Source organism: Salmo trutta, chromosome 8 (assembly GCF_901001165.1).
Source record: "Salmo trutta chromosome 8, fSalTru1.1, whole genome shotgun sequence".
In the NCBI taxonomy this organism is placed as follows: Eukaryota; Metazoa; Chordata; class Actinopteri; order Salmoniformes; family Salmonidae; genus Salmo; species Salmo trutta.
Genome location: NC_042964.1, coordinates 17,372,990 through 17,386,308, shown reverse-complemented (window position 1 = coordinate 17,386,308; position 13,319 = coordinate 17,372,990). Strand labels below are relative to the sequence as shown.

At 45.1% G+C, this 13,319-nt stretch overlaps 1 protein-coding gene across 3 annotated transcripts in view; it reads left to right on the top strand.

The window, feature by feature from the left end:
• The first annotated feature begins 673 nt into the window (after window positions 1-673).
• LOC115198315 (dedicator of cytokinesis protein 11) overlaps window positions 674-13,319 on the top strand; it is a 115,095-nt gene continuing 102,449 nt past the window's right edge. For all 3 annotated transcript variants that reach the window (XM_029760204.1, XM_029760203.1, XM_029760205.1), the window contains exons 1-3: window positions 674-929; window positions 11,690-11,806; window positions 12,366-12,455. In XM_029760204.1, coding sequence (XP_029616064.1) covers window positions 828-929; window positions 11,690-11,806; window positions 12,366-12,455 — 309 coding nt within the window. In that variant the 5' untranslated portion in view covers window positions 674-827. The remainder of the gene's footprint in view (window positions 930-11,689; window positions 11,807-12,365; window positions 12,456-13,319) is intronic.

The following is a 13,319-nucleotide window of genomic DNA, read 5'->3' as shown; positions in this document are numbered from 1 at the left end:
AGCGCGGCATTCTCTCATATTTCACCTTTGGATAGGTATTGCTGACGACGTCACGAAAACGATGCGCACGCTTTAATGTGGCAGCAGTTTGTCTGTTGTGCTTTCTGGATGGAAAGATAGCAACAATGACAAGAAACTGACATGTGGGGAATCGTAAGACGCCCTTTGCAGTTAGTTGCATCTTGTTCTTGATACAATGTCTTGTTTTGAGGTGTTTTGACTGGTTTCATGTCAAATATGGCGAAAATGTGCTGCAAGGGTGTATTTGAGAGACAAGAAGTGCTCATTGTGCACATTTATTTATGTTTTCAATAAACATTGGAGACGAAATATAGTTTAAATGTTAGCAACAACCTAAACCAACTCTATCTGTTTTGCCCCATAGTTTGTTGCTAAACAACCAAACCATCTAATAAGAATTCCCACCTATAATCTACACAAAATACTTATCATCTCCAATTCATAGGAGACAAAACATAAATAAAAAAAATTATTACAAAAATCAACTGTTCTATGAATTTATCACATGAATATTAGTATAGGTGTTCATGCAATTTGGTAGGTTACTATTTTTTAACAGTGGTTGGTCAGGTATTTGAGGCGTGTACCTGATCCCCTATCGAATGAGGGGGAACAGGCAGGAGGCGCGCGAGATGCTCGAGAATCCTTCTCGGTCCTCTTCACACGCTCCAGCCCCGCCTCACTACGCCAACGCTGCCTGCCTGGTCCATCCGCATCTGTCACAACTGTCTGCAGCTGCTTGAGCTCCGTGGCATGCCCTCAGTTATACCGGGATTTAGGTGGAGGTTTTCACGAGAAAGAGAGCTATGTCGGAGGTACGGAAATTTACCAAAAGGTTGAGTAAACCAGGAACGGCAGCGGAACTCAGGCAAAGCGTCTCCGAGGCTGTGAGGACATCGGTGATTGTGGTTAGTATGATGATCTCTTCTTTAGCTAGCTAACGGTAGCCTGCCTTGCCGTCCAAACCCGCTCACGAAACCATAGCCCGAGGGTCCGGTCCATTTATTCTGTTTAATCCAGAAAAGCCTATGTGTACTTTTAGTTCATAACGTTACTTGAATGTCTGAATGTCGAAAGACATTTTTTTCCCCCCCCAGTTATTATCGAAGAAGCGTGTCAGCGTCTCACCATTTCCTATTCGTCACCCACTGAGCAGAGCTTGCTACATTTGATTAGGACACAAGCTACCTCTTTCAATTAAAAAATGCGTATTACGTCGTAATCCGCTGGTAATTAAGCAGTGACGGTTAGCAGAAAATGACCGTATTGCAACGGGATAGTGTCCATATAAAGGAAGTGTCGTGTTTGTGTCTTTTCCCTGTGGATAGTGGTGTGACATTGTTCAGGCAGATCAGAAGAGAGAGAACACATGGTATTCCATTTCTCTTGGCTTCAGCTCCAGCGGCGGCTTTTGTGTGCTTGAGAATTGAGCAGTGCCAGTTCTGAGGTTGAATGTGCAGCTAGACTGCATGATTTGCCTAGCTATCCCTTTTCCCTGTCCTGTAGCCTGGTCCTTTCTTTTCCCCAGTACTGAATATTTGATGTTCCAGGCATGTAAAGTATCATTATTTATCCTGGTGGTCTTTGATTATAGCTAGGCCTACAGTAAGAGTTCAGTCTCTATAGAAGCATTTCCTTTTTCTTTGTTGAAAGGGCAATAGTAAGTGCTGTATCATGGATCATGATTTGTGTACTGGTCGGGGTTTGTGTTACAGTTGGACTGTGTGTAGTATTGGCCTGAAACACTTTGATGATGCAGGGTATGGCTTGAGATAAATTGCATATAATGCTGAAGAGGCACTGCGATTTAATCCCTCACACAGGGCTCCTTTTGGTTCTATGTGGTGTGTGTGTGTGTGTGTGTGTGTGTGTGTGTATGTGTGTGTGTGTGTGTGCGACCTCTAGGGTTGTTTGACCTCATGATTTGTCATCATGATAGTTCTCCACTGTAAACTCTCCCACACTGTCAATGTCATCTGATTCGCTAAACATTTCTCTCTTTCTCATATGATGCAAAATCCCAGCCAAGAAAACATTCAGTGGACTTTTGCAGACCTCTTAGGCCAGATCTTTTTATTCCCAAATATCTCCAGTCACGTGAAGTCAATCAGACATAGCAATCTTGTGATGAGGTTTGACACTGACTGACGTGTGCTAGGCAACACAGGTCCCGAAGTGTGTTGTGTCTGGTTGAGCGGATGATCCTCAAGGTAATGGTCGCCATGGTAATGGAGGACAAGCCCTGTTTTGTGGAGGTTGCAGAGCCGGCATTCTCACATGGGGATTCCCTGGAGGCATGATCCAACCATGCTTCCTGTGTGTGTTTGTGCGTGTGCGTGTGCGTGTGTGTGTGTGTGTGTGTGTGTGTGTGTGTGTGTGTGTGTGTGTGTGTGTGTGTCACTTATGTCAATGGGGCTGCTTGTCTTATTCTCCTTCCTGGAATTAACAGTTTTCTGCTCTTTCCATATTCCTGTATCTCTCAGTTAGTGTGTCTAGAAATGACCTTTCCTACATTCATTTCAAGGAGTAGGTATTTCCTTTGTTCTGGGCTCCATTCTCTGTGATCTGAAAGCTCAATTAAAAGCCTTAACCTAGTTTCAGCTCATAAGACATTGAGACGTTTTGAATGTTAGCTGAAATGAACATACTGTAATTGACTAGGGTCTCTTAGATCTTAAGGAAGCTCCTGAAGAGTCACAAGAGGTGTTGTTTTGATCTAGAGGAACGATATACATGTAAGATTGTGTATTTACTCAATTCAAGTCAGGTCAAGGGTTGTGGGTCATGGGAAGTCTGTGTTCTCAGTAAACACACAGACTGAAGTACTTACTGGGGTCAGGGGGAGGACATTGGAATTGTTGGTGCATGTGTGTGTGTGTGTGTGTTGGTGCATGCGTGCGTGTGTACACATAAACGGCAGTAGTAAAGCCCATCTGCTAGAGATAGATTTCTCCTCTGTCTTTCCACTGAACTGTATAAGACGCACAGCAATCTGGAAAAGTACTTCTCTCACTGACATTATAGCCAAAGCCAGTGATGGTGTTTGGAGTGTCCGGGGCCAGATTGATCGCTGAGTTGAAAAAGCGGTGTGACGTACAGTAAAGTCCCATAAAGAGATGAGAAAGTGACTATATATGGGTGAATGTAGCAGGCAGGCGGCTACGCCCCAACCAGAACTAACCCCCTCTTCCTCCTTTCTTCCTCTGTGTTTCTTCTTCTCTCTTTCGTTTTCTTTCTCTCCCAGGCTGTTCTTCTCTAAAGGAGCTGAGCCAGAACTCTCTCTCTCTTTCTCTCTCTTTTCCTCTCTCTCTATATCTCCCCCTTCTCTCTCTATCTCTCCTATGACTCTCTCTCTCCCACCTTCTCTCTCTATCTCTTCGCTTTCTCTCTCTCTCCCCCTTCTCTCGCTATCTCTCTCTCTCGCTCTCTCTCTCTCTCTGTAACACGATCTGTCGCAATGGAACTGTATCTTCTGGTTCTGTGGTTCCACTGCTGCCCAACCTGTTGCACATGACAGGAAGCTGCTGCTCTCCTCTGAGCTGCTAGAAGTAATGAATTAAGCAGGCAGCAGAGCCTACCTACAGTAGCTGATTGTGAGGCCCAGCGACTATGTTGTTTACCATGTACAGTTGAAGTCGGAAGTTTACATACACCTTAGCCAAATACATTTAAACTAAGTCTTTCACAATTCCTAACATTTAATCCTAGTAAAAATTCCCTGTCTTAGGTCAGTATTTTAAGAATGTGAAATGTCAGAATAATAGTAGAGAGAATGATTTATTTCAGCTTTAATTTCTTTCATCACATTCCCAGTGGGTCAGAAGTTTACATACACTCCATTAGTATTTGGTAGCATTGCCTTTAAATTGCTTAACTTGGGTCAAACATTTTGGGTAGCATTCCACAAGCTTCCCAGAATAAGTTGGGTGAATTTTGGCCCATTCCTCCTGACAGAGACTCAGTGACTGAGTCAGGTTTGTAGGCCTCGTTGCTCACACACTCTTTTTCAGTTCTGCCCACAAATGTTCTATAGGACTTTGTGATGGCCACTCCAATACCTTGATTTTGTTGTCCTTAAGCCATTTTGCCACAACTTTGGAAGTACGCTTGGGGTCATTGTCCATTTGGAAGAACCATTTACGACCAAGCTTTAACTTCCTGACTGATGCCTTGAGATGTTGCTTCAATATATCTACATAATTTTCCTCCCTCATGATGCCATCTATTTTGTGAAGTGCACCAGTCCCTCCTGCAGCAAAGCACCCTCACAAAATGATGCTGCCACCCCCGTGCTTTACGGTTGGGATGGTGTTCTTTGGCTTGCAAGCCTCCCCCTTTTTCCTCCAAACATAACGATGGTCATTATGGCCAAACAGTTCTATTTTTGTTTCATCAGACCTGTCACGTTCGCTATCTTCAAATTCCCTGTCGTAAATTAACCAAGGCACAGTGTGCCGGTAATTCCACATTCTTTTATTGAAGTGAAACTGAACAAAACAAAAACCAGGTAAACAGAATCGAACGTGACGCAACTGAGGCGCACACAAAACACACACAGAAAATAATAATTACCCACAAATACAGGTGGGGAAAAGGCTGCCTAAGTATGATTCCCAATCAGAGACAACGATAGACAGCTGCCTCTGATTAGGAACCATACTTTGCCAAACACAAAGAAATACATGACATAGAATGCCCACCCCACATCACACCCTGACCTAACCAAAATAGAGGAAATAAAACGTCTCTCTCAGGTCAGGGCGTGACAGTACCCCCCCCCCCCCAAAGGTGCGGACTCCTGGCCGCAAACCTGAACTTATAGGGGAGGGTCCGGGTGGGCATCTACCCATGGTGGTGGCTCAGGTTCGGGGCGTAGCCCCTGCTCCGCCCGCTGATCCCTCCGCTTTTGTCTTACCGGACTGTGGATCATCACCGGAGGCTCTGGACTGCAGACCACCGCTGGAGACTCTGGACTGCAGACCGCCGCTGGAGACTCTGGACTGCAGACCGCCGCTGGAGACTCTGGACTGCAGACCGTCGCTGAAGACTCTGGACTGCAGACCGTCGCTGAAGACTCTGGACTGCAGACCACCGCTAAAGACTCTGGACTGCAGACCTTCACTGGAGGCTCCAGACTGGGGACCGTCGCTGCAGGCTCCGGACTGGGGACCGTCGCTGGAGGCTCCAGACTGGGGGACGTCGCTGGAGGCTCCAGACTGGGGGACGTCGCTGGAGGCTCCAGACTGGGGGACGTCGCTGGAGGCTCCGGACCGGGGGACTTCGCTGTAGGCTCCGTGCCATGGATCATCACTGGAGGCTTCTTGCCATGGATCATCACTGGAGGCTCCGGGCCATGGATCATCACTGGAGGCTTCGTGCCATGGATTATCACTGGAGGCTCCGGGCCATGGATTATCACTGGAGGCTTCGTGCCATGGATCATCCCTACAGGCTCCGGGCCATGGATCATCACTGGAGGCTTTGTGCCATGTATCATCCCTACAGGCTCCGGGCCATGGATCATCACTAGAGGCTTCGTGCCATGGATTATCACTGGAGGCTCCGGACCATGGATTATCACTGGAGGCTCCGGACCATGGATTATCACTGGAGGCTTCGTGCCATGGATCATCACTACAGGCTCCGGGCCATGGATCATCACTGGAGGCTTCGTGCCATGGATCATCACTGGAGGCTTCGGACCATAGATCATCACTGGAGGCTTCTTACGTGGAGCTGGAACAGGTCTCACCGGACTGGGGAGACGCACTGGAGATCGGGTGCGTAGAGCAGGCACAGGGTATACTGGGCCGTGGAGGCGCACTGGAGGTCTGGGGCTTAGGGCTGGCACAACCCGTCCTGGCTGAATGCTTACTTTAGCCCTGCAAGTGCGGGGCGCTGGCACAGGACGAACTGGGCTGTGAAGGCGTACTGGCGACACCGTGCGTAGAGCTGGCGCAGGATATCCTGTGCCAAAGAGACGCACTGGAGGTCTGGAGCGTATGGCTGGCACAACCGTCCTGGCTGGATGCTCAGTTTAGCCCGGCAAGTGCGGGGCGCTGGCACAGGACGAACTGGGCTGTGAAGGCGTACCGGCGACACCGTGCGTATCACCGCATAACACGGTGCCTGACCAGTCACACGCTCCCCACGGTAAGCACGGGGAGTTGGCTCAGGTCTGAACCCTGACTTAGCCAATCTCCCCGTGAATTTGGGGGGGCTGCCTCTCGGGCTTCCGTCGTTTCCATGCCTCCCGATCTCGTCGCTGTTCCTCCCTCGCTGCTTCCACCTGTTCCCATGGGAGGTGATCCCTTCCGGCCTGGATCTCCTCCCATGTCCAGGATCCTTTGCCATCCAGGATGTCCTCCCATGTCCACCTCATCTTCCCCGTAGGCGCACGCTGCTTGGTCTTCTTGTGGTGGGTAATTCTGTCACGTTCGCTATCTTCAAATTCCCTGTCGTAAATTAACCAAGGCGCAGCGTGCCGGTAATTCCACATTCTTTTATTGAAGTGAAACTGAACAAAACAAAAACCAGGTAAACAGAATTGAACGTGACGCAACTGAGGCGCACACAAAACACACACAGAAAATAATAATTACCCACAAATACAGGTGGGGAAAAGGCTGCCTAAGTATGATTCCCAATCAGAGACAACGATAGACAGCTGCCCCTGATTATGAACCATACTCGGCCAAACACAAAGAAATACATGACATAGAATGCCCACCCCACATCACACCCTGACCTAACCAAAATAGAGGAAATAAAACGTCTCTCTCACGTCAGGGCGTGACAAGACCAGAGGACATTTCTCTAAAAAGTACGATCTTCGTCCCCATGTGCAGTTGCAAACCGTAGTCTGGCTTTTTTTTGGCGGTTTTGGAGCAGTGGCTTCTTTCTTGCTGAGCGGCCTATCAGGTTATGTTTATATAGGACTCGTTTTACTGTGGATATAGATACCTTTGTACCTGTTTCCTCCAGCATCTTCACAAGGTCCTTTGCCGTTGTTCTTGGATTGATTTTCACTTTTCGCACCAAAGTACGTTCATCTCTAGGAGACAGAACGCGTCTCCTTCCTGAGTGGGATGATGGCTGCGTGGTCCCATGGTGTTTATACTTGCAAACTATTGTTTGTACAGATGAACGTGGTACCTTCAGGCGTTTGGAAATTGCTCCCAAGGATGAACCAGACTTGTGGAGGTCTACAATTTGTTTTCTGAGGTCTTGGCTGATTTCTTTTGATTTTCACATGATGTCAAGCAAAGAGGCACTGAGTTTGAAGGTAGGCCTTGAAATACATCCACAGGTACACCTCCAATTGACTCAAATTATGTCAATTAGCCTATCAGAAGCTTCTAAAGCCATGACATAATATTCTGGAATTTCCCAAGCTGTTTAAAGGCACAGTCAACTTAGTGTATGTAAACTTCTGACCCACTGAAATTGTGATACAGTGAGTTTTAAGTGAAATAATCTTTCTGTAAACAATTGTTGGAAAAATGACTTGTGTCATGCGCAAAGTAAATGTTCTAACCGACTTGCCGAAACTATAGTTTGTTAACAAGACATTTGTTAAGTGGTTAAAAAACGAGTTAATGACTCCAACCTAAGTGTGTGTAAACTTCCGACTTCAACTGCACATGAATACACATGCGTGTGGGTGTGTGTGTGTGAGACAGAGAACAATGACTGGGGGAGGGGAGGAGTGCGAAAGAGAGGGAGAATCACTGTGCACCAGCATGTCCTCTCCCCACACTCCCTAATTCCCTGGGCAGCAGTACAGCAGACCCTCGGGGTGCCAGGTGGGACACACTTACAGCTGTGCACTGAACTGTGGCAGGGCGTTTGAGCCGGGAGTCCTAGAGAGGAGGGGCCCGGTGGTTCTCTGAGATGTTAGCTGACTGTGTCTCTCTCTCTCTCTCCCTTGAGTCTTTTCCCAAAGTCCTTGGCCACTGCTCAGTGGTCACTGCAGAACAGTCTCCTCTAATATGGATAGAGCTCTACCACATTCTGGGCTGCATGAAACTGCCCTCAGGCCCAGGAGTCTATTACCTTACATAGAACAGATTACATTGTATTCAAGCAAGGCTTATCCTATGTCATATTTTCGCCTGCTTCTGCTGAGCCTTGCACTATTGTTGGAATGAATAATTATTAACTTTTCCTAGTTGCTTCTCCTTGGCTGACTTGCTTTGTCCTGGACTGATTCACGTGACTTAGCCTGTTTTCTCTGAAAATGTCTTTGAATATAGGATATGAAATCATTCACTTCTCTATGAAACTCTCAACAGGATGCAGTGATATCACACCAGCGATGTGGTGGAGCAGCCATCTTTGTTTTGTGATTGTGTTGCCTTGGTAACATGTCAGACTGAGCCACTCTCCAATGGCTGATGAAGTTAGAACTCCGGCAATAACTTGTGCCCTGCTACGCTAATTTTCACTCACTGCAGCAAGCAACCCCCCTCTGAACCCTGTCGTCAAAAAAAGAAACAGTAGCCAGGAACTAAGACCCTAAGGTCAAAGGTTATAAGGCATTATTAGAACCCTGTGCAGTGCCTAACCCCTCTACAGAGTACTTCAGAAGGGACCATTTAACACAGCCAACCTCTGGTGTCAGTGTTGGACTCCAACCCCTCAAAGGGCATTCTGATGAACTAGACTACTGTGCCGTGTGTTCACAATCCTCTCAATGTTTTGAGTGATCCTCCAGCTGCTGTAAAGATCTCCTCCAGTCCAGCAGTCACCCTAATATTTTTCACAGCTGCCTTTCCCTCTGTTCATGCTCTCTCTGTCCTTCTCTGGTTATTGTTTATTTCTCTCTCTCTCTCTCTCTCTCTCTCTCACTCACTCACTCACTCACTCACTCACTCACTCACTCACTCACTCACTCACTCACTCACTCACTCACTCACTCACTCTCTCTCTCTCTCAATTCAGTTAAATTCAATTCAAAGGGCTTTATCGGCATGGGAAACATGTGAAATAAACAATCAGAAATGAACAATGAACATTACACTCACAAAAGTTTCAAAGGAATAGAGACATTTCAAATGTCATATTATGGCTATGTACTGTGTTGTAACGTTGGGCAAATAGTTAAAGTCCAAAAGGGAAAGTAAATACACATAAATATGGGTTGTATTTACAATGGTGTTTGTGCTTCATTGGGTGCCCTTTTCTTGTGGCAACAGGTCACACATCTTGCTGCTTTGATGGCACACTGTGATATTTCACCTAATAGATATGGGAGTTTATTAGAATTGGATTTGTTTTCAAATTATTTGTGGGTCTGTAATCTAAACTCAGTTTCCACCTAATTGTCTGCCTACAGCGGCCTTTCTCAATAGCAAGGTTAAGCTCACTGTCTGTACATAGTCAAAGCTTTCCTTCATTTTGGGTCAGTCACAGTGGTCAGACATTCTGGTCAGGTATCCTGCCACTGTGTGCTCCATTTTGCTCCGTTTTTTGGTTAATAATTTCCAATGTGTCAAGTGATTATGTTTTTGTTTTCTGGTGATTTGGTTGGGTCTAATCGTGTTGCTGTCCTGGGGTTCTGTGGGGTCTATTTGTGTTTGCGAACAGAGCCCCAGGACCAGCTTGCTTAGGGGACTCTTCTCTAGGTTAATCTCTCTGTAGGTGATGGCTTTGTTATGGAAGGTTTGGGAATCGCTTCCTTTTAGGTGGTTGTAGAATTGAACGTCTCTTTTCTAGATTTTGATAATAAAATGAGCGAGTCTCTCTCTTTTCATGCTCTGCAGCCGCCCTCTGAACTTTGTGTCTCTCTGTGATCTCTGCCCTCTAACCTCAGACATCTTTAGTTCAGGGAGAGTAGCTTCTCTCTGTCACATTGACAAATCTCTCGTCCAGCAGAGCAGAACAGATCAGGTGGGAAAAGAGCAGAGATGTTTTTCGGTTTCAGCTTTCAAACAACTGCCCAGACAGAGGAAAGCTGAAACACACTGTGCTTTTTTTCAGAATTACACCATGCTGTTAGTGCGTTGTGTTACTCGTCTGGGACTCTGGTCTGTTTTGTACCCGGTCCACAGCCACCCCAATGATACTCTGTCCCCTCTACGGATCATATTGAGGGGGAGAGATGAAACGCACTGTGCTTTTTCACAATGACACCACCGTGAGAGCTCAGGATTCAGTAGCTAGGAGGACTTTATTGGTCAGTCTTGGGCATCGTCCCAAACGCGTGTCTTTTTGTGGAAGGTACTACGCAGCACACAGACCCCCCTGGCGCACTCAACGTTGTTGATATACGTTGAGTTTCGCTGTAGGCCTGTTTGGCAGGGAAACTGTGAAACCAGCTGTATAGCCTGTTGCCTGTTTCTGTTTTAGTATTTTATTAAAGAATGTGAAACAATGTCGCGTCTGTTTGCTGATTTTCATGAAATCATGAATAGCTGTTCTTTATATGGACTAAATAAATGTGTTCATATGGGCAGAATATTATCTATAGACTATAGCATACCAAATGTTGATCAGTTATGAAAATGAAACATTTAATGTGGAAAAAGGTGAAAATGTGTACGTTTTAATTAAAAAATAAAGTCTTTGTCACATAAAAATGGAAACATAGTGATTTTAGAGACACAAGGTAACAATAGCCAATGATTAAAGGGTTAGGTTAGGTTATACTGGGTTCTCACCATCATCATCATTATTATTATTCACATTCCAATTCAATCAAGTCACAATTATCAGCTTTGGTATTGACATCAGTGAGCAGGCTTTCTGAGTCAGGAGAGACACATGGGTAGCCCTACCAATGGAAAACATCTGAAAAAAAAATGGCTCCCAATTGGATATGCCCACCCAATTGGGAGCCAGGCCCAGCCAATCAGAATGAGATTTACCCCACAAAAGGGCTTTATTACAGACACCTGTGTAATGATCATGCTGTTTAATCAGCTTCTTGATATGGTTTTCAATGGGGTATGGTAGTAGGTGCCAGGCGCACCGGTTTGAGTGTGTCAAGAACTGCGACGCTGCTGTTTTTTTCACACTCAACAGTTTCCTGTGTGTATCAAGAATGGTCCACCACCCAAAGGACATCACGCCAAATTGACACAACTGTGGAAAGCATTAGAGTCAACATGGGCCAGTATCCCTGTGGAACGCTTTCGACACCTTGCAGAGTCCATGCCCCGATGAATTTAGGCTATTCTTTGGGCAAAACGGGGGTACAACTCAATATTAGGAAGGTGTTCTTAATGTTTTGTACACTCAGGCTTACTTTAGCTTGCTGCTAACAAATATTGTCACAATAAACAACATAGTGCTTTAAGTAAGACGTGGCAAATACATATGGGAAATAAATAGCATAAATGACAAAGCGAATCTATCCAACGTATCCCCCTGTTTATGTGAAGGAGTGGGTGAGGGTATGTGCCTTTGTGTTTATGTGTCTGTCTGAATTTGCATTGCCTTTTCTCGTTAGCACTGATTTAGCTGATAGCTGCTTTATTGAACAAAGGTTTTTACTTGCAGTGACTGTAATTGGCTTACCTTCCTGCACTCATTGTAAGTTGCTCTGGATAAGAGCGTCCGCTAAATGACCGAAATGTCATGTAAATGTCATGTAAATGTCATGTAAATGTGTGGTTAGCTTATCTGTGTGTCTCTTGGTAACTTGACCGTCTATGTTTCTCTACAGGAGCAGCCTAAGATCATTGAGCCGTTGGACTATGAGAACGTGGTGTTTCAGAGGAAAGCCCAGATCCACAGTGACCCTCACAGAGACCTGCTGCAGTGTCCTGTCGACGACATCTCGGTACACACACACACACACACACACACAGGAAACATTTGTTTAGTTTGTTCAAATTCAATGTTTTATTTAAGAATATTTATAAAAGTGACAATACTCTTTCAAATATGCTGCTAGAAACACTGGATAACCAGGCCCACATTTTGTAGGGAAGCTAGCGACAGCATTGCGACATACATCCCCACAGTAGCATATAATATCAATACCAGAAAAAACTGCAGGAACAGTGGTTTATTTTATACCAAGATCAGCAAATTCTGTGATAATTGACTCAGGGAGGGCGTTCTTATAGATTTCTGTTTCTACGAAAAGGTGTCTTTCCCCCATTAGCCACCAGTTCACAGCCTTGTTCTCCCCTGCAAGGAGGGACATATTTATTAGTTAAAACCAAGCGACCCAGCCAGTCCAGTTTAACTCAGTCACTGACAGATTATTGGGACTCTTTCAAATGCACATTATTCAAACACACGTGGTTCTGATCAGGAGACTCAAAGCAGTAAAAGCCTAAACGACTGTTCACCCTCATCTCTTTCCAACCCCCCCCCTCCCCCCCTCTCTGTAGGAGTCTCAGATCTCTCGTCAGAGGAGGACCGTGGTTCCCTCCGTGCCCCAGAATGCAGAGAGGGACGCCAAGAGCCTGTTTGCCAAAGAGGTTCTCATTCAGTCAACACTAGTACACAACAAATAAATGCCTGTAGAGAAAACTTGACAAGCCTATATCGTAATAGGAATCAATAGGAACTTCGATGCCTGACCAGAAACAAACTGCTGGTTGGTCCCAATGGAGAGATGTTGACCTGTTAACTGTTACTCAGCGAGCACCATACCTAAAGCAAAAACTTGACAGCTTGACCAGAGGTAGACCGATTATTATTTTTCAACGCCGGTGCCGATTATTGGAGGACCAAAAAAGCCGATACCGATTAATAAATGTTTATATATATATATTTGTAATAATGACAGTTGCAACAATACTGAATGAATGCTTTTATTTTAACTTAATATAATACATCAATAAAATCTATTTAGTCTCAAATAAATAATGAAACATGCTCAATTTGGTTTAAATAATGCAAAACACCGTGTTGGAGAAGAAAGTAAAAGTGCAATATGTGCCATGTAAAAAAGCTAACGTTTAAGTTCCTTGCTCAGAACATGAGAACATATGAAAGCTGGTGGTTCCTTTTAACATGAGTCTTCAATATTCCCAGTTAAGAAGTTTTAGGTTGTAGTTATTGTAGGAATTATAGGACTATTTCTCTCTATACCATTTGTATTTCATATACCTTTGACTATTGGATGTTCTTATAGGCACTATAGTATTGCCAGCCTAATCTCGGGAGTTGATAGGCTTGAAGTCATAAGAGCCTGCTGCTGCCTACCACCGCTCAGTCAGACTGCTCTATCAAATGTCAAATAATAGACTTAATTATAATATAATAAACACACAGAAATATGAGCCTTAGGTCATTAATATGGTCAAATCCGGAAACTATAATTTCGAAAACAAAACTTT